The sequence below is a fragment of the Tiliqua scincoides genome, chromosome 5 (genome assembly GCF_035046505.1).
Source record: "Tiliqua scincoides isolate rTilSci1 chromosome 5, rTilSci1.hap2, whole genome shotgun sequence".
In the NCBI taxonomy this organism is placed as follows: Eukaryota; Metazoa; Chordata; class Lepidosauria; order Squamata; family Scincidae; genus Tiliqua; species Tiliqua scincoides.
The window spans coordinates 119484770-119505614 of NC_089825.1; the positions used below are offsets into that span (position 1 = coordinate 119484770).

The 20845-nt window shown below is 46.0% G+C and overlaps 1 protein-coding gene and 1 pseudogene across 1 annotated transcript; one reads left to right on the forward strand and one right to left on the reverse strand.

Annotated features, from left to right (window-relative positions):
- The first annotated feature begins 685 nt into the window (after positions 1-685).
- On the forward strand, positions 686-17812 carry NUCB1 (nucleobindin 1). The gene is made up of 13 exons (XM_066626942.1): positions 686-789; positions 2418-2544; positions 4777-4884; positions 5159-5291; positions 5781-5884; positions 8018-8203; positions 8913-9003; positions 10965-11023; positions 12739-12831; positions 13379-13468; positions 15167-15337; positions 15931-16045; positions 17413-17812. Exons 2-13 carry the CDS (start codon positions 2425-2427, stop codon positions 17529-17531), a joined length of 1389 nt encoding a protein of 462 aa, XP_066483039.1. The 5' UTR covers positions 686-789; positions 2418-2424; the 3' UTR covers positions 17532-17812.
- A 665-nt stretch (positions 17813-18477) lies between these two features.
- Positions 18478-18597, reverse strand: LOC136654758 (5S ribosomal RNA; annotated as a pseudogene).
- Positions 18598-20845: the final 2248 nt, after the last annotated feature.

Here is a 20845-nt window from a genome sequence, read left to right on the forward strand (position 1 = left end):
CAGCCAAAATTTCTTTCTGCTCATGTCGTATTCAGGCTGAGAAATCTGTGCCTCCGTTGAATTTCTGCTCAGCATGCAGCTATGCGCAGAGCATCTGTCCTACAGTGTGATTTCCTCTGTAATATGACAGTGCACTTTGTTCATGCTCATAAGCACTCTTGTCTTAAGGCTTCACACTTCCCCCATTAAAGTAAGAAGAAAATGCACTTTGCTCATCCTCAGATGCACTCTTGCCTTAAGGCTTCACACCTCCCCCATTAAAGTAAGAAGAAAATGCATTTTGCTCATGCTCAGATGCAATCTTGCCTTAAGGCTTCACACCTCCCCCATTAAAATAAGAAGAAAATGCACTTTGCTCATGCTCAGATGCACTCTTGCCTTAAGGCTTCACACTTCCCCCATTAAAGTAAGAAGAAAATGCACTTTGCTCATGCTCAGATGCACTCTTGTCGAGGCTTGGCTGAACCTGGCCTCAACTGACATCCCAACGCCCATTCATTCCCCTGCCTGCCCATCCTCATCCCTGCTCCCCCCTAGCTGACACGAGGGAGGCGTTCCCCAAGCAAAAGGGGCGGGGCTATGCAAAATAGGCTGGAATGTACAGCATGACGCAAGTACAGCACCGGACGTGACAGAGCGAAGGTGGCGTCGTGAGTCCAGGGCTGTGCAGGGGGAAGGGGGCGTGGCCCTGCATGCAGATGAGTGGGCGGAGCTGAGGGGGAGAGAGGAAGTGGAGCGCGGGGCAGCGAACGCGGTGGAACGTTCTGGGACAGGCTGCTGGTAACGCAGGTAGGTCAGCCTTGGGGGAGGGGGGGCTTTGTTAATGGATTTAGCCCAGGAAGCTGGGTAGAATGCCAGGGCATGTAGTCCTGTGACATGTCAAGGAGATAAAAAGGGGTTCTCTGTGCATGTGCAGAGTGCATTGCTGAACAAGCTTTCCCTGCATATCTCTGAACATGTGCAGAGTGCATTTTGCTCCTTGCTGGGCAAGGATGGCCTTCGCTACATCTCTGAGATTAGTAGACAAGACTTTTGGGTGAGATTTAGGGCACCTACTCTGTCTCTGTCCCTACACTGTTCTGTTTGGATGGTGAGACCTAGCAGAGGGAGATTTGGGTTTGGAAAGCAGTGGACCAAGTTTTTTTTAAAAATAGCCACGTTTCCTATGTGGGAGCCCTGCTCCTTAATGTGTCTACCACTAGAGAAAGAAGGGGTGCTCTGCATATCCTCAGAGGCATCCACTTTATCATTCCCAAGCTCTGCCCTGAGTCCTGGCAAATTAGTACTGGATTAGAATGTCCAGCCCCAGGGTGTGGGTTTAAAGGCTTCTTTACCCCACAAATGGGGAAACTTGTCTGCTTCTGGGGTTTTACTTTCAGCTAATTGGGGCCCCGGAGAATCTTGCTGTGTCTGTCATTGTAATGAGAGAAAGAGAGCTTTCTGTTGCTTTCTCATTTCTGCTTCCTTCTACCGTCCAAAACATTTTCCTTACCTTCTTTAATATATGTATATGTATATATAAGTATATATATGTATGTGTGTATATTTTATGTGTATATGTGATTAGTAAAAAACACACAACTAATAAACAGTACAATACAAAATAAACATGATCATAAACATAAAGAATAAAACTTCTAATCATATCAAGTATATCTAAGAATAAGACAAGAGTAGAGCAGCATATCCTAATTACATACAGCTTCTCTAGCATCTAGCAAAGCATCCAACTGCATAATATAGATCTCCGACAGCGCTTCTTATAGATTACTTTTCTCCTCCTCCTATCGTTTAATTCACTGATCTCTTCTTCCTGATCTATTGCTGTTGTCTCTACTCATTATATCCACAAATCATTATATCATGTTTTTCCCCCTTGGTTGCAGAAAGTCAATGAGTGGTTTCCAATTATTCATAAAGTTGTTTACTCTCTTTTAAGAAAATTGTGAGTTTGTCCGTTTCTGCTAAATCCAGGACCTTAATCCACCATTCTTCCATCAATGATATCTCTGTAGTCTCCTAATACTGTGCATAATCTTGCTGTGGTTGTCACATACCAAAATAATGTTTCAAGATTCTTTTCAACACGATCATCTATCAAACCCAACAGAAAAGCTTCCAGTTTCATTTGTGTATTTACTTTTAGCGTTAACTGCATCTGAATATGAATCTGAATCCAATATGTTTTCGCCTTAGCTCAAGTCCACCACATATGATAAAAAGATCACTCTTGTTTTCTACATTTCCAACATCTGTTTGGCATATTTTCATACGATTTTGCTAGTTTCCCTTGCTGCCTTTGTCCTTTCTCATCTTCCTGCCTCAGCTGGCATCTGCATCCATTTCAAGCAGAAGTCCTGCTCAAAAGCAGCATAAAGGCTGGACTCATGGGTTGTTGATTTTTTTTGTTTTGGTAGGCTATAGATGTTCAAGATGATGCATCTAACGTGGTTTGTGAGTGCTGCCCTTTTGGGGTTGGTAACTTGCGTGCCTATTGAACGGGCCAAGGAGAAGCAGGATGTGGAGACTCCCCCAGAAGCGCCAGTAAGTGCAGCATTCCTTGTCCTTTATCCTTTGCAATAACCTTTTTAAACCTCTGGATGCCAGGGTACTGAGCCCAGGTTGGAATTTTCCCAGATCCTGGGATGGCCCATGTAGCTTTAAGGCAGTGATGTTCAACCTTTTTCATCTCATGGCACACTGAAAAGGTGCTGAAATTGTCAAAGCACACCATCAGTTTTTTGACAATTGACAAGGCACACCACATTGTTAGTGAGGGGCTCAAATCCCCCAATGGCCCTACTAATAAATGATCCCCAAATTCCCACGGCACACCTGCAGACCATTTGTGGCACACACAATGGTTGAAAATGGCTGCTTTAGGGGCTGCATAATTTCCCCTGTTGTGACTTTTTCCACGACTACAGCGACAGATCCAGCAGTGATCAAAGGCTGAGTCATTTTGTTGGTTTGGGGAAAAAAAATAGCAACACAGGAAGTGAGACCTCTCAGTCTTGCTGATCTTCTCATCACTTTGAGAGGAAAAAATGGGGTTCAAATGGTGTTCACTCTGCAGTTGTCAAGATCTCCACCTCAGAACTAGGGAGTGAGCTATACTGGTGCTCACTTGTAGGCTGGTTTTTCTTGCTGTTCTCTGCTTAGGTACAAACCGTCCTGGGAGCACGTGTTGCCCTGGGATCTAAACAGGGCCACTCTCCGAGCCTTGAGCTATCTTGGTAACACTGTGTCTGTAACAGTCAGTAGTGCTAGTTGATTGACAAGATATCAGACTAACTGACGTACATCTCAACAAAGCATTTGTACTGTGATATCGGCGTATGTGCACTTCAACAGAGAGTATGCCCCAGCTGTGGGCTTTGAAAGGTTGCTTGGAATGCCACAGAAGAGAGATGACCAGGCTCACTGACTGTTTCTTTATTTTTTTTAATGCCACAAGCAGTGGAAAAGAGCAGCTGTGAGGTCACAGGGACAGAAAGCAGGGCCTGGTTCAAAAAGCAAAAAACAGAAAAGCATGACACATATACTTGACTTGTTTACTACTGAAGCTTGCAGCTGGTCAGATAACACAGGGCACAACCCTAACCTCTTATGTGAGTCCTTTCCAACACTGGCATAGCAGTGCCAATAGAACGTGTGCTGCATCCTGCAGTTGGATATCACTCATGGAGGCCTCCTCAAAGTAAGGGAATGTTTGTTCCCTTACCTCAGAGCTGCATTGCCCTTAAGTCAGTGCTGGAAAGCACTGACATAAGGGGTCTGGATTGCGCCCACAGAGAAAGAAGTTATGGAGCTCCTTGATAAAGTTGTCTGATTGGCAGCAAAGGTGTCACCTTGGCAGGCAGTAAGCGGAATGCTGGCCAACAGAGAGAGCCTGCAGGCAAGACCTTTGGTCATCTTCCTTTCTCGAAATGTGCTGGAACTCTGCTCATGCTCAGACCAAAGCAAATTTTGTGACCTCAAGGCCTACACAGAGTTACATAACTGTAATAGTTACAGCGTCCTGGGGGTGCGGAGAGCCCTGCCTGAGCGTCTGCAGGGCTCCCCAGGTCAGCAGCAGTGAAAGTCGAGCGATCGGCTCCACTTCCGGTTTTGCAGAGGCAGAGCACAATCGCTCACTTACACTGCTGCTGACCTGGAGAGCCCTGCAGAGGCTCGCACAGGGCTCCCCGCACCCAGGGACGGCTGCTGCAGGGACTGGAGGCTGCACCCCAGTCCCTGCAGCCCCCCTGAGCGGTGCAATCCTGGGGATCTTGTCACTGCCTCCCCCACCCCCCCGCCTCACAAGGACTTACTGCAGGTTTCAAACTCCTGGAGAGTTTGAAAACTGCAGTTGTAGAGGGTCCTTGCTCCCAAGTAGCTTACAGTATAAAAGAGACAGTGGGGAAATGGAAGGTTCAGACAATAATGGGGGGGGGGGAAGAATGTGGTTTAATGCCATTGCACAAACTTGAAGTTGGGGATGTGGATTAAATCAAGGGCCAAGACATGAGCTTTGAACATGGGAAGCTGCCTTAGACTGAATCCTGTACTGTGTATTGTTTGGCGATGGCTCACTAGAAACTCACAACTAAAAAAAATTTAAAAAAAAAAGAAACTCACAACTAGGAAAGACCTTTGCATAGCTGACATCTTTCAACTAGAAGCGGCACAGACTGCATGTTCTGCATGCAAAGGACATGCTTCACTACTGAATTGTGTGCCCTTCCGCCACAAGTTCCGCCACAAGTCTGACCCTGGCGCTCATTTTTCCTGCAGGACACAGGTCTCTATTACCACCGTTACCTTCAGGAAGTAATCAATGTGCTGGAAACAGACGGACACTTCCGGGAGAAGCTCCAGGCAGCCAATGCTGATGACATCAAGGTGAACTGGGATGTGCACAAACAAGGCTGTGTGGAATTCTGTGTGTTAACGAGAGCAGTGTGTGTGTTTGACCAACATCCTATTGGAGATTTTTGTACATCAGTGCAGGATTTGCACTGTGGTGGTGGTGATGGATTCACACAACATTGGATATGAGAATTTTCTGAAATGGAGAGTGTGTCATGCGTTTGGTATAGACTAGCTTAAAGAGATTGCCTGGGTATTACAGGTGTCCTTGGACTAACCTCCCTTATCTTTCTCTCTCCTCTTTCAGAGTGGCAAACTCAGCAAAGAGCTGGATTTTGTCAGCCACCATGTCCGCACCAAACTTGATGAGCTGAAGCGGCAGGAGGTGTCCCGGCTCCGGATGCTTCTGAAGGCCAAAATGGACGCCACCTTAGTACAGAGTGAGTTGGGGCAGGAGTGGATTTGATGGTGGGACTCCCCTATGCTCTTGAAGGAGCCTGAGGCCTTGAGACTTGAAATAGGAAAGGCACTAAGGCCTTCTGGAGGCTGAAAATAATCTTTTCCAGTTTTCAGCCAAAATGGTGATTTTTGACCTCCAGAGGGCCTTAGAAGGCCATCGGGGGGGCTGCCTCTCTAGCCCTCAGAATGTCTGGGGTGGAGGCAGCAAGCCCAGGGGGCAGCACCTCTAGGTGGGGTACGGCAGTCCCAGAAATGTGCCACTAGGTGCTGCAGTGGTGAGGAATGCCACTGGTGGAGTAAGTGGCTGATTTTCTTTCTGTTTTTTTTTTGGGGGGGGGGGGAGAGATGGCACTGGATCCAGTTGCGCCTTCCCTGTGGTAATAGCTGTTGATTTAAACCTCTGTGAGCTGCTGGGTTTCAGAGGTGAAACTACACCTTTAACCCTACCCATGACTTCTTTCTTCTCCCAGATGTACAGGTGGATCACCTGGCTTTGCTGAAGCAGTTTGAGCATCTCGACCCTCAGAACCAACACACGTTTGAAGCCCGCGACTTGGAGCTGCTAATTCAAGCTGTATGTCTAGCCTGTCTTGTTTGTTTTGGAATATAAATTGAGCAAGCCTCTCTTGTTCACTTCTGGTGGTTTGCTTGTGCTGTGAATGTGCCAATAGAGATGTGACTAAATTGCAGTGTCGCTGCCCAAGAAGGTCCTGTGTTGAACATAGGAAGCTTCCTTAAAGTGACTGACCTTTGGTCCATTAGTGTAGTGTTGGCTACACTGACTGGCAGCAGTTTTCCATGATTTCAGAAGGGGATCTTTCTCAGCCCTGCCTGAAGATATTTGGGATTAAACCTGGGATTTTCATTATGCATACGGCTGAGATATGGCACCATCTCTAATTCTGCTTCCAGTGTTCTCCCCATAAGCAGACACCACATCCTCCATTCAGCTCACTTAGACAAACGGATTGTAAGAAGCTTAATCTGAAAGCCTTCATTGATGATGGCTGTGGGTAGGGTTGCCAGCTTGTCAGTCAGCCTCTGCTGCGGTGTCTTGTAACAGCAGAGCCAGTTGCTTCTGCAGCAGTCGGCATGTGGTCACACAGAGACACTTCATCTGCTAATTACTGCGGGTTGACCATGGTTTGGACAGTGTTGGCTAATGGTTAGACCTAGGACGGGAGTGGTTAGACCTAGGACAGGAGAGACTAGGGTTCAAATTCCCATTCCACCATGAAGCTCACTTGGTGACCTTGGGCCAGGCACTGTCAGCCTAACAAGCCTCATAGAGTTGTTGTGAAAATTAAAAGGAAGAAAACCATTTTTGCTGCCTTGAGTGCCTTAGAGAACGGCTGGGATAGAAATGTAACTACAGGTGTCCCCAATATCCATGGAGGATACCCCCAAAACCCCTCCTGGTTTTATAGTGAACCCTACTAAATTCCTCCCCAGCACGCTCATGACTCTCCTCTCTCCATTTTCAAAAGCTATGCAAACAGAGGCTGTTTCTTCCTCTTGCTTTAGAATAGAAAACAGGCAGCAAGAACCTAAACTCATAGCTGCTAGAACAGAGCTTCCCAATCTTTTTTGCCCTGAGACTCCGTTTTTAGGTATGACCCCCCTAAGACCAAGGACCAGAAGTGATGTCATTAAGCAGGAAACAGGAAGTGACGACATGGTGCTAGCGGAGCCAGAAGCAATGGCATTAAACAGGAAGTAGAGTCATTGTTTTTAATAAATCACACCTTTTAGAAGTTTCTGTAAAACCAAATCCTTTTTAGAATGTTTTGAATGCTTTGTCTCTAAGTGACGCTTGAGTTCAGTGATTGATTTAGCGATTTATCTAGTGCTGGGGGCAACATTGCACAAAACGTACTGTGACTTCTCTATGCCATTGCTGATCAAGGTGGTAAAGCCAAATTTTAGATAGTCTTCAGAGTATTTATGTTCCTCTTTAATATGCCCTGAGACTCACTCTAAAGTTCTGCCTTTCAAAATGGTGACAGATGGTTGTTCAGAAGGAGCTTCCAAGATGGTGGTGCCCAGCTTTTCAAGATGGAGGCACCAAACTCTCTGTGACCCCCTGAAAATAGGTCCTTGGGGGTCCCGAGCCCCTTTTGAGAGCCAATGTGCTAGAGCAGTGGTTCTCAAAGTTCTTGCGGGGGGGGGGGAGGAGGCAGTGACGCGATTCCCTCTTAAGGGAGCAGAGTCCAGGGCCCTCAGGCTGGTTGCGACGCCCCAGTTTGAGAACCACTGTGCTAGAGGAATCCTAGAGGAGGTGACATTGAAACTGGTAACAGTAAGTGGACAGCATAGGGAGCAGACAGACAGCAAGAGCACTTCTTGTAACCACAACCTAGTCGGTGCTATATTATTATCGGTATAATTCAGTATTATCCCTACACAGCGGGAAAGTGATTTCCAGGGCTTCCTATTAAGTTTGTGGCAGAGGCAAGATTTGAACCAGGTACTTCCTGATTTGTAGCTTTGTCTGTTGGGTGTCATACTATAGGAACTGCCTTGGAATCTGGGCCCTGGCATCCTTACCTCAAGAGACCTCTGGGGTCTAGTGTAACTAAGCAGGCAAGCCTGAGGGAAGAACTCGGGTTGCAAGGATTGGGAGTGAGCATATCTGACCTGGAGAGAAGGGGGCTAGGCATCAGGATGCATTGTGTCACTAATAATGGCATCTATCTTTGTCTCCTAGGCTACAAAAGATCTGGAGAACTACGATGCCGCTCACCATGAGGAGTTCAAGCGCTACGAGATGATGAAGGAGCACGAGCGCCGGGAATACCTGAAATCCCTGGATGAGGAAAAGCGCCGTGAGGAAGAAGCACGTTTTGAGGAGATGAAGAAGAAGCACAAGGAGCATCCTAAAGTCAATGCCCCAGTAAGGGAACCCCTTTTTTGGTTTCTGAGGTGGGAACAAAGAAAGACAGATAATTTTCCTTCAGCCTGATACAGGCATGCCCCCTTATCTGCAGGGTTTCTGTTCTGGAACCTCCCATGGTTAAATGAAACTGTGGATATTGGCAAACACCTCTTCCCTACCCTCTGGAGCTGAGGGTAGCTCTGCTCTCCTCACCTCTGGAGGGTTGCCTGAGCCTAGCAGAGGATGCAGACTGAGCCTGAGCAAAAATCATGTGACTTCATTTTTTGGAAAAACCAGAAGTCGCATGTTTTTTGCTCTCAGATGTCCATGGCCTCTTCTAGGCTCAGACAATCCTCCCTAAAGGCGAGAGGAGCAGAGCTCCTGTCGCCTCTGGAGCGGAAGCACAAGGAGGGCCCTGTGGACTCAATCCATGGATAAATCCGCAGGTATGGGGGCCCTCTTGTAACTAAAAATATCTGCCACACTCGTATCCCGTCCTTCCTCCCCGGAGTTCAGTGCAGTGTATGTGGCTCTCCTGTCCCCATTTTATCCTCGCAACAACCCTAACCCTGTGAAGTAGGTTAGGCTGAGAGAAGAGCAGTTGACCCATGTTCACCTATTGTGTTTCATGACTCAGTGGGGATTTTAGCTTGTCTCCCCTTCCCCTTCAACACCACACCACACTGGTCCTTGCCTTCTGATCATCTCAACATACAATCCCATGCAGGGCAGCCGCGATCAGCTCAAGGAGGTCTGGCAAGAGACTGATGGCTTGGACCCCAATGAATTCAACCCCAAAACCTTCTTCAAGTTGCATGGTAAGGGGTTCCAGAAGACCAATTTTCACTATAATTTTGAGCATCTGACAAAAGCTTTTATTTCTTGGTTATAACTTGGATTTCTGCTAGTGATTTTTTTTTAAAATTTAATTTCATCATATGGGATGCGATTAATCAAACCTGCGTAAGTTTAGTGATGAGAAATAGTAGTAAATTAAAAAAACTTTTTTTGTAGACTGTCATAGCAGATACCATTGTGGAAGAGGGATTCCATCTTGTGTGAGATTGAAGGAGGCATGCCTCTTTCAACATGGTGTCTGTCATTTGCAGCCTTTCTAAGTATTTATACTAAAAGTCATTTTAAAGTCTGTCTGAGTGGGGGCACCTTTTAACTGATCTAGTCTTCCCAGTTAATTGACTTGTTACAAGCCTAATAGATCAACTTAATTTTTTTGTCTTTGAAAGTTTCGGAAAAGCAGAGCTAGCGTTTTGCAAAATGGTTGTAAAATTTGTGGATTTGTAAGAAGGCCAGGTGTCTCCACATACTTGTCATCTGGAAAGCAGCTTCGTTCTTGATGTACATACTGATACTCTCTAATGCTCAGTATTTACATACAGCTTTGAAGTGATCAGAATGTTGCAAATATATTATCTCCATATCTCAGATTAAAGAACTGAGGTTGAGAGAGAAGTAGCTTATCTAATGTCTTCCCTAAGTGACCTTCCTGTAAATCTAACCAGATCCTACCATGGGGGTGGGCAGGTCTGGATATCCAGGTGCCTTGGTCTTGACCAGAGAGGAAAGGATGTGGAGCAGGAAGTCATTGCAGACTTTAGAGGAGAGCCTGGGAGAGGCCCAGGAGGTGGACACTATTGTCACTGCCAAGGTGATGCTGATGGCAACATCCCTGGTCTCAAAAAATGCAGCCATGCAAGATTTTTCTCACAGTCTGCCCGCATGCTTGGGTTGGCAAAATTTATTTGGGTAGTGTGGAGAGAACTGTAAAAAGGTTCAGCAGGGGATCTTTTAAGGGGTGAGCACAGAAAGCACATTTTAGGAGCAGTTGATTGTTTCCATTAAATGTTTTTGCAGCAGTAGGTATTGCTGATTAAAGTGAAACAGTTAAATCTATTCTAATCGTTCTTGCAGTCTAAAATAGTATCAAGCTAGCAAAGTGATCTCTATAAGTGTGGCTGCACACCCACGTTGTGTGCAAATCAAGTGGCCTGCTGGATTTGAAGTAGGTGCAATGAAAGGGAGGTGGCACATCACAACCCGACTCTCTGTTGCTGTGGCAGATTTCTCCCTGGCTTGGATCTTGCATGCTCTTTTTATATTCTTGACGTCCTTTTAGAAGTAGGGGCTTTGTCCAGTGTTGGGCAGTAGTTTCTCTGACTGTCCATGCTCATCTCCTTACCCAGCTAGCCCATGCCCAACTCCATTTGCAAGGGCCTACGCATAGGTAGGGTTTCCTGTGCATCAACATCTCAAAATTAGAAGGCAGTATTCCTAGTCCCAGCTCTTCCTTATGAAGCAGAGCAAATCCTGCTTTTGCGTTGCTTCGGCTCCAGGGACATGCAGCTCTCTGTGCCTTTCCTGTAGTTCAGACTTCTGAAAGCAAATCCAGTGTAAGAAGTTTTCCACTCATTTCCCACTGGCATGCCACCGAAGAGAACAAAGTCCTGCATTAAGCAATTGCAAGTGTATACGGCAGCGGCAACGTAATAATGGATAAGAAAGCTGATCCCTTAATTGGGGCCATAGTAGTTAATCCAGCAATCTATATTAATATGATTGCAGAAACCAAATGAGACTGTGACAGGATTCTGGCAGTGATAAAATTGTAAGAGCTTCATTCTCAAGCTGAGAGATAGTGTAGCGAGCCCAGGGGAGAAGAGGACTATAGCCAGGGTGCATAACCTCCCTTTCCAGTGAAGTGTCCTGTAGTAATGCAGCAGGCAGCTCAGTCTTCTCTCTCTTTTTCTCCCCCCCCCCCCAGACACCAATAGTGACGGGGTTCTAGATGAGCAGGAGTTGGAAGCTCTGTTCACTAAGGAGGTAAGTACTTGTTCTAGTTCTCACTGAAGTGGCAGACTTGTGTCCGGGCTATACCACTTTGCAGATTGCAGCTGGGTGTTCTTGCATCCCTGCCCAATGCAAATAAACATATTGGGGAGAAAGTTAGAACCTTCCTCTTGACATGCGCAGGGACTGTGGAGGAACACTGAGTCACACCAGGTACCCATGAAACGGTACAGTCCAGACAGGGACTTCACCTCTTAAGGACTAGATTCTTGTGTCTCTAGTGATTTATGTTTAGTATTATACTATTATCAATAGTATATTGCCCTTCTTCCAAGGAGCTCAGGGTGAACATGGTTCCTTCCTTTGTCTTCACAACAACCCTTTGAGGTAGATGAAGTTGAAAGATGGTGATTGGCCCAAGGTCACCCAGGTCACCCAGATTTCAACGTGGATCTTCCAGGTCTAACTTCAGAACCACTACACCATCCTGGCTGTCATTAAAGTGTTCATTTGCAGTGCTTCATGGTTTAAAAATGCCAAGGTCCCTTAAGAAATACAGGTCCAAGTGGGAACTAGCAAGGGTTACAAGATTTAGAGCTCTTTGCTTTGAAGCCATGCTATATGGCCCCATAGTTGCTTGTTTTTCTTTTCGAGTTCTACCCGTTGTGTAATGGGAGGTCCTTGCGTCATGCAGCATGGGTGGAGTTGGCTACCGGAGTGGACTGGGCTTTGTGAAAATGTTCCTACAGGCCTGCCCTTGTAAGTTGCAAGCCTTTCCCTTATGGCTGCTATAACAATGTGGGCTGAGCTTCCAGGAACATGGAGTGATAGGGAGTGAATAATGACATGTGCCGCTTATGACCTTTCATCATAGTGAATTTAGATGGCCTTTCAGTGATTAGGGCTGCAATCCTATGCACATTTTCCTGGGAGTAAGTCCTACTGAACTTGGTGATGTTTGCTTCTGATTAGACATGCCTACTGTTGCACTGTGGGTGATGTACCTTGCAAAAGAGCATTTTGTTTTCAACAGGGGCAGGGTGCTAACACAGTGTTCATGCCAAGCAAACCATTGGCAACTCCTATCTTGAAGAATGCTTCCTCTGCAAAGCAACTGTGGATAGGGAGATGCTCTTTACACTCTCACATAATACCAGAACCAGGAGACATCCACTAAAATTGAGTGTTGGGCGGGTTAGGACAGACAAAAGAAAATTTTTCTTTACTCAGCGTGTGGTCGGTCTGTGAACTCCTTGCCACAGGATGTGATGCTGGCGTCTAGCCTAGACGCCTTTAAAAGGGGATTGGACAAGTTTCTGGAGAAAAAATCCATTACGGGGTACAAGCCATGATGTGTATGCACAACCTCCTGATTTTAGAAATGGGTTATGTCAGAATGCCAGATGCAAGGGAGGGCACCAGGATGAGGTCTCTTGTTATCTGGTGTGCTCCCTGGGGCATTTGGTGGGCTGCTGTGAGATACAGGAAGCTGGACTAGATGGGCCTATGGCCTGATCCAGTGGGGCTGTTCTTATGTTCTTAACTGGTTGTTGCTGGCCTGAGACAAGATCATTCTGATGGGGGAGGCAAAGAGAGACACTGACTTAGAGAGCTTGTGTCTGGGGAGGCAGTTGTTTTCTGTTGTGGGCGAGATCAGGACCGCCTAATCTTTGTGGGAGAGGGATATTGACGGAGATGGATAATTGAGCTCCTCGGGCTTTGACCCCATTCTCATCCTTCCCTTGCAGCTGGAGAAAGTGTACGACCCCCGTAATGAGGAAGATGATATGCTGGAAATGGAAGAGGAAAGACTACGTATGCGCGAACATGTCATGAAAAATGTAAGTTGGTTGGGATTTTTTGGTGGGGGGGGCGTTGCTCCCCCCATTTTGTCAGAGCAATTGAGGATGGGAGGGCATGGGAGCCACAATTTCTTATAGCATTGACAAGCGGCAGTGACAGAGAATGAATGTCTTGGTTAAGACAGCTCAGCCAAATTGAGGGAGCCTTTTGGCCAACCCACTGCCCTCAATAGGGCTGGTCTACTTTGCATGTAAGGATTGTGTATACAAAGACTTCCTAAATGCTTAAAAATACCTCCAAAGGCAGTAGAGGAAGTTGGAAACCAGAGAGTAAAGAAATCTAGAGTGAAATAAGAATTGAGGCCTTGCATTCTTTCTTGTGAACAAGGTCATAATTTCAGTGAATGTGTAACAAATGCAGATTGCATTGATAGTGGCTGGAACCATGTACGGGCAGAGCACAGTGACAAAGGTCAAATTGTTTCCCTTCTTCCTGTCAGTCACTTACTGGAACCTATAAGGAGCCTGTGTGGGGGCAGGGGGCAAATCTGCAGGTGTTTCAAACCTTTTCTCAATCCTCTCACAGGTGGACCTGAATAGGGACCGGCTGGTAACCCTGGATGAGTTTCTCAAATCTACCCAGAAGAAGGAATTTAATGAAGCTGATGGATGGGAGGTTTGTAAGGGAATATGGTGGAGAAATGGGAAGCTCTATGTCTGATTCAAGGGTTAAAACATGTTACTTGTAGCGGATAGTGGACCATTTTGATGCTCTCTTTCCTTGCAACTCAGTAATGCTCTAAGCCGGGGGTGCCCAAACCCTGGCCCAGGGGCCATTTGCGGCCCTCAGGGACTCCCAGTGCGGTCCTCAGACTCTCCCATGGGGAGCCCCCAACCTCAATGAGCCTCTGGCCCTCTAGGGACTTGCTCTGGAGCTCATGCTGGCCCAATGCAATTGCTCTTGGCATGAGGGTGACTGTTCGACCTCTTGTGTGAGCTGTGGGACGAGGTCTCCCTCAACTGCTTGCTGTTTCATGTCTGTGATGCAGCAGTGGCAGCAAAGGAAAGGCCGGCCTTACTTTGCGAAAGGCCTTTTATGGGCCTTGAGCTATTGCAAGACCTTCATTCATATAATTTCTATCCCTAATATATTTATGTAAATTTATTCAAATTTGAGATGCGAATTCTTTTTTTCCTCTGCCCCCAACACAGTGTCAGAGAGATGATGTGGCCCTCCTACCGAAAAGTTTGAACACTCCTGCTCTAAACCAATAGGGAGAAAGCATCTTTTAAACTTTGTGTGTCTGGAAAACTACACTCTGAGTGATTCTGAGACCAAAGCACGAGACCTTTGTGCCTGACCCCCCCTTCCTCGCTGCTTTCTCTACTGCTGAGCTCCAATATTTTTGAATGCAGAAGTTCGTAAAAGTTGAGTACAGGTGGCCACTACTTTTGCCCTGGGTATATATTTATTTTTTGCCACTTAATCAGAACTTCTTCCTAAAGCAGCTTATGTTACTTCGAAAATCAGCAGCAGCAAAACAAATAGTTAAACTTCCTAAGAATGACTTTCTGAAAAGTACCATCTTGCTGCAGAGTTGGCAATAAAGGATCTTAACACCGGAAGCCTTTTAAAATCATGAGTCTGCATTTTCATCAAACACGTAAGGTCTTGTCATGTTCCAGGAAATGTGAACTATTCTGTAGGAACTTCCTGTAATTTCCTTTTTGTTTTCAGATGTAATATTCTGTGTCAGTAACTGACCATTTTTCTGTCCCTGCCTCAATTTTTGAACAAGGCTCTTCCCTGGTCTTTCACTTATATTCTCACAAAGATTTAGGGATTAATCTCTTAGCTGGGGGCTGAAGCTCTAGGCCAAGGATGACCAATTCATTTTATACAGAAGGCCAAAGTTAGCTTTCGTGGTGCCTGCTGAAAGCTGGAAGTGACATCATTAAGCAGGAAGTGACATCATTAAGCAGATGATGACCAGAAATAAGCACTTTGTCCTCATATAGAAACTCATTAGCTGCAAATGACAGAAGAGAAAATGTGCAAATCTTGTCCACATTTTCAAGCTATGAGAGAGCCCAGTTATCAAACTGGGAGAGCCCAATTATCCACGCCCTGTTATAAATTGCTTCCAGAGGCCATATTTGGCCCACAGGCCTCAATTCTGACCCCTTGCTCTAGGCATAGGTTTCAGTATCTCGTAAGGACACTTAAAATCTGCTGCGAAGATTGTATAATTTTGAGATGATCAACCACTGAAAAGCCCACATCATGTAATATCAAGGTGACTTCCAACTACCATAATCTTTTATCTGTCAAACCAACTCCTCTCTTTTTCTCCTCACCCCTGCTGCCCTCCAGACTGTAGATGAAACAGAAATCTACTCTGAGGAAGAGCTGCAGCGCTTTGAGGCCAAGTTGGCTGCTGAGGAGGCGAAGCTCAGCCAGCAAGCTGAGCATCTCCGTCAGCAGCACCAAGAACTCCAGCAGCGGCAGGTGGAGTTGGACGCTCAGAAGAAGGATCTTCAGCAGGTACGACATCAGGCTGGACAGCGTCTGGTGTCAGCATCTTGTCTAGCTATAAATAAGTCGCTTGAGAAGATGGGAAATTGAGCAGGGATGGCCCATTCATGAGGCCAAACTGAGACAATTGCTTCAGGCAACGGATCAACTGGAGCACCAATTGATATTAATCCTGACATGCCGAGTCTCTGGCATAGCCTTGCGTTCTGGCTCTTATATCATTCCAAGCTTGGCCCATGAATCATATGAAGTGTCCTATTGAGCGAGACCATTGGTCCACCTGGCTTGGGAGAGAGTAGCCACCAATCGGGTGCTTTTTCCCAGCTCTGCTATTTGAGATCCTTTTTGTTACAGGAGATGGTGAGAACTGAATATTGGTGTCCCTTCTGCACATGAAGCATGGGCCTTGCTGCTGAACAATGCCACCCCTCCACCCCAACCCCCGTGTGGGGTAGGGTTTGGATGCACAAACAGCAATCAGAACACTGAAAGTGGGAGACATACAAGGCATTGCCCTTCCAACTTGCTGCTGTGTCACGTGGACGGGAAGGGGGAGAACTGACAGTGTGTGTGAGTCCACTTTTAACGTCTATCCCATACAGGTTATGCTCCGAATGGAACAGAAGAAGTCCCAGCAACAGTCTGAGCAGGCACCTCAAGTTGGGCCTGGGGGTGAGCTGAAGTTTCAAGCCCAGCCACCTCATGCAGCCCCAGCAGGTAAGAGGCAGAACTCCTGGGTTCTCTGGGAAGGGAATGGAGTCTAGTCTGCTTAGATGGAAAAATGGCTGGGAGTCAGAACTCTATTTTCCTGAATGGATCTGGTTCTGTACTTGGTACAGTTTAACTACCTCTTAAAATGTGCTTTCAAAACTGCTTCTTCCATATGAACCTGCCTGTCTACTGAAGTAATCTTTGGAATCCCTTCTCTAAGTACCCCCTGAGGTGGTGGCAACTGAAGCAGGACCTTTGTGGTTGTGGCTTCCCGTCTCTGAAATCCTTTCCTCAGGGAGGCTTGGCTGGCACCTTGTTTTGTTGGCTCCAGATTAAATTATTTTTTTTAAATTTTGCAAGCCTTTAAGATACTACCTTAATTACTTTTTACCATGGCTACTATAATTTTCTGCTGTTTTTAAGTGCATTTGCACTTTTGAGTATTTTGTCTTTATTATTGTGAACAGTTGTTGACCTCCCTGAGAGCAGAAGTAAGGAAAGCCAGGATATGATTTTCTTTTAATATAAAAATAGTGGAGATTCTTGACCTTTTAATGAATGTGAGTATTTGAACCATAGAGAATGAGTTATTCAGATTCAATTTTATATTTATTTAAAAGCACATCTTCGTACTGTGCTCTTTTTCAAAAGAGAACCAGAGCGCCTTACAAATAAAATGCAACCACATAATTTTTTTTTCTTTTTAAAGCAAAGTGTAATAAAATAGTAATCTAAACCTTGAAGGCAGCCAAGAGACTAAAAGGAAAAACATAAGCCATGATGTGTATGCGCAACCTCCTGATTTTAGAAATGGGCTATGTCAGAAGGCCAGATGCAAGGGAGGGCACCAGGATGAGGTCTCTTGTTATCTGGTGTGCTCCCTGGGGCATTTAGTGGGCTGCTGTGAGATACAGGAAGCTGGACTAGATGGGCCTATGGCCTGATCCAGTGGGGCTGTTCTTATGTTCTTATAATAAGCACACAACCGCAAATGAAGAAGGGACACTTTTTCCTTATGCCAAAATCCTCTCTAAAGAACTGCTTTTCACTTGGTCTCTAAAAACATAAAATGTGTGGGGCCAGGCAAGCTTCCTTAGAAGGGTATTCCACCAGGTTGGTGTCAACACTGAGAAGGCCCTGAACCTCTGTGGCTGCTACTGTACTTCTGTTGGTGGAAGGATCTTGAGCAACGTCTCAGATGTTGAATTGAGCATCCAGGGAGGAATATTTGGGGGCAGGCAGTCCTTAATGCAGATTGTGTGTGCACAAAGGGCAAAATAAATTGGGGAACAAGGTTCTTGGATTGTCTGGAAGGAAACAGAAGTTTACTGGTTCCACAGCAGCACAAAACTTCTCCTGCCTTTTCTTTCCAGACCAAGCACCTCCACCTGAGTCCCAGCCTGGAGCCCCTGCAGTACAAGAGCATGCCCCCCAGCAGAACCAAGTGGAACCTCTTCAGAACCAACAGCATCCTGAAGTTGACATCCAATAGAACGCTGGGCGGCAGGGAAGGAAAGGGGAGGAAATGATCTTATGGGGAGAGTCTTGGATTTTTTTTTCCTGCAGTTCAAGCATCCGAATCCAGACTTTCCCAGGGACAGTATGTGAGGGGGCAGGCAGGAAATCCCCTCTTTTACAGAAAACTGTGGGAGGAGTTTTAATGATAACCCTACCCCAAGATCAATCTATGCCTGTTCCTTCTCCGGCTACTTCCAAGCATTGGGGAGGGGATTTGAATGATGGGAGAGGCTTATTAAAACATCCTCAACTCTTTTACTGCTCAAGCTTCTGCTTTTCTCTAATCAGAATGAGGGAGCTCTTGGGGAGGGCTCTATTGAGAGAGGCAGAGGTGCATGTGATACTTGGGGTGTGTGTGGGGGGGTTTACCTGACACCATGCCTTCCCTGGTCATCTTGCTCTCAGCTACTGGTTAGAGGCCTGCTATTTCTTAACTACAGTATTGAGTAGTGTATCCCCTTTCTCACCACTCCAAGTTCGGTTCCTTTTGACGGAGTTGCCGTGTTGCACCTTTTTGACGAAGCAGAAACAGAAAACAGGATGTTAATTTTTTGTTTTGAAATAATTTTGGGTCCTTCTATTTAATTAAGCTGTTAAACCCCCTGGTGCCCATTCTGCATGACTTCCCACTAGCTCCTCTTCTCCCTCTGCCTGATAGTTGTGGTGGTTCCGTTAACTCCCCTCCTCCTTTTATAATTGTGCCATTGCCTCTTTCAGCCAGAAGAGGCGTGGTGGTGTTCTAAGTCAGGGTTCAGCAACTTACAGCCTGTGACCCAACCTCATCTGGCCCACATGATGCTCTGCTTGGGAGGTGAGGCCTTCTGCTTAGTTTGCTGCATGCAGGAGGGAGAATGGTGCAGCTGCCTGCCCAGGCTTGTGTGGTTGGTTGGCAACCTTCAGTCTCGAAAGACTATGGTATAAGCCTACAGCACCCGGTATTCCCAGGCGGTCTCCCATCCAAGTACTAACCAGGCCTGACCCTGCTTAGCTTCCAAGATCAGACGAGATTGGGCATGTGCAGGGTAACAGTTGCTGTGTAATCGCTGTGCCATTCTGCAAGCCTGGGTGGGCAGCTCCACCATTCTCTGTCTGGCGCATGGCAGACTGGACAGGAGGCCTCGCCTACCATGCTGAGCTCTGTGCAGCTACTTCTAGGAGCTCGGCAACCCAGAAGTTTGGCAGTGGCATGATGATGTCATCACTGAATGCCCAACCTCTTTTCCAAAAAAAGGTCGCTGGCCCGTTTTCTCATACAGGTTGCCAACCCCTGCTGTAAGTGAAGGAGTCGTCCTATAGGCCCAACTTCTCTTGGTGCCTGCCACCTTTAGTGACCAACTCTGCAATTCCCTTCTTTGGGGAAGGGGCTGGGGAAGCTGCTACACATGCTGGGTTAGAGAGCCCCCATATTTTTCTACCCAAAAGCTGCTGAACAACCAACCTCTATCTTTGGTTTAGGGGAGGGGTGCAGTCCATCTGGTGAATTGTACACTATTTGCTTGATCCCTTTTGTTTTATACAGGCACTCACTCTGCCTCCTGCTAACATTGTTGCCTAGTTCTGTTATTACAACAAACTATGCTGTGCTTTTATGTGCCTGAGCTTCAGCAAGCCATAGACTCAAGCCTTTCCGCTCCCGCCTCCTTTTGCATGGAATTAGAAATTTGTTACAAGCTGTGAACACTTGATTGCATGCAAAGTGGGGAGGGGGGGGGAAGCATGCAAGCCCAAGGTTCATTGCAGTTTGTGCATCTAATGAAAAGCTGTGTATGATTCTATATGTCCAAAGAGGGTATTTTTCACCTACTCGCCACAGAGAAATACAGACTTGCTCCATCCATTGCCAGCTTCCAGTGGTCTCCGACTTATCACTTGGGCATCTGGACATGTGCGAGATGCGGGATGTGCCTTGCCCAGGTCACCTTTCCACAGGCAGTTCCCAGAAACTGCTGCCATGTGTAGAATTGAAAGGTAGTGTTTGCAGGCGGTGTACTGTGAGCTGTATAGTCTTGTGTGTCTGGCCGCCCACATATTGAAACTGCTGAAAGTTAACACAGGCCTGTGCAATTCTGTGGGTAGTCTCTTCTTCATCTGTTTGTACTGGCAGCCTCTCTCTCAGGTGCAAGACAGAAACAGTGTGGGAGTAATGAATTCCAACCTGTTCTTTCCCTGAGACACACACACGTGCTTGTGATTCCATTGGTGGCAGCATGTCTTTATGTCCCTGCTTAGGTCTGTCATCTCCTTGAATGTGTGCTTAATTGAAAGATACCCAAAGTGAGTGTGTTTTTAAAATGATTGCAATAATATCTATAAAGCAGTGTTTCACAAACTGTGGATCAGGACCTACTAATTGGGTTGCAAGCCAATTTCAGGTGGGTCCCCATTCATTTCATATTATATTTTTAGTACACAGTATTAGACTTGATGCTACCATGGTATGTGGCTGCGTTTGGAGATATGTTACAGAGCTATACTTTTAACAGGCTACTAAGTATGCTTATAACAATAATAGTCAATGGGGCTTACTCCCAGATAAGTGTGGATAGGATTGTAGCCTTTGGAATGTTTAGGGAATATTTTTAAACAAATCAACAACTGCTTAGAGCAGTGATTCTCAAACTTTTAGCACCTGGATCCACGTTTTAGAATGAGAATCTGTCAGGACCCACCAGAAGTGATGTCTTGACTTTAAGTGACGTCATCAAGCAAGAAAATTTTTAACAATCCTAGACTGCAATCCTACCCAGGAGTAAGTCCCATTTACTATCATTGTTAAAAGCATGTACAGAGTGGCCTGTTAAAAGTACAGATCTGTAACATTTCCCCAATGCACTCGCATGCCATGGTAGTATTAAGTCTATATTAACAATAAAATATTGACTAGCCAATTTCAGGGACCCACCTGAAATCTCATAACCCACCTAGCGGGTCCCAACCCACAGTTTGAGAAACACTGGCTTAGAGGGTTAGCAGGGTGATTATTTTAAATAAAAGTTTAAAATGTTTAAAAATTTACTTATTTGATTTGATTGTATGGGGGTTTTAAAAATTTTCCTGATTGGTGATGTCACTTCTGGCCATGACATCACTTCCGGTGGGTCCCGACGGATTGTCATTCTAAAAAGTCGGTCCTCGTGCTAAAAAGTTTGAGAACCGCTGCTTAAAGTGTTTTGAGTCCTTAGCACTGTCCTCATATAGCCGGGTCCACAAATGTGGTTACTAGGTGGTCAGTGTCAATCACAAATCTTTCTGGTCAACCTTTGACCATTCTGAAGTAAGAGAGCATTC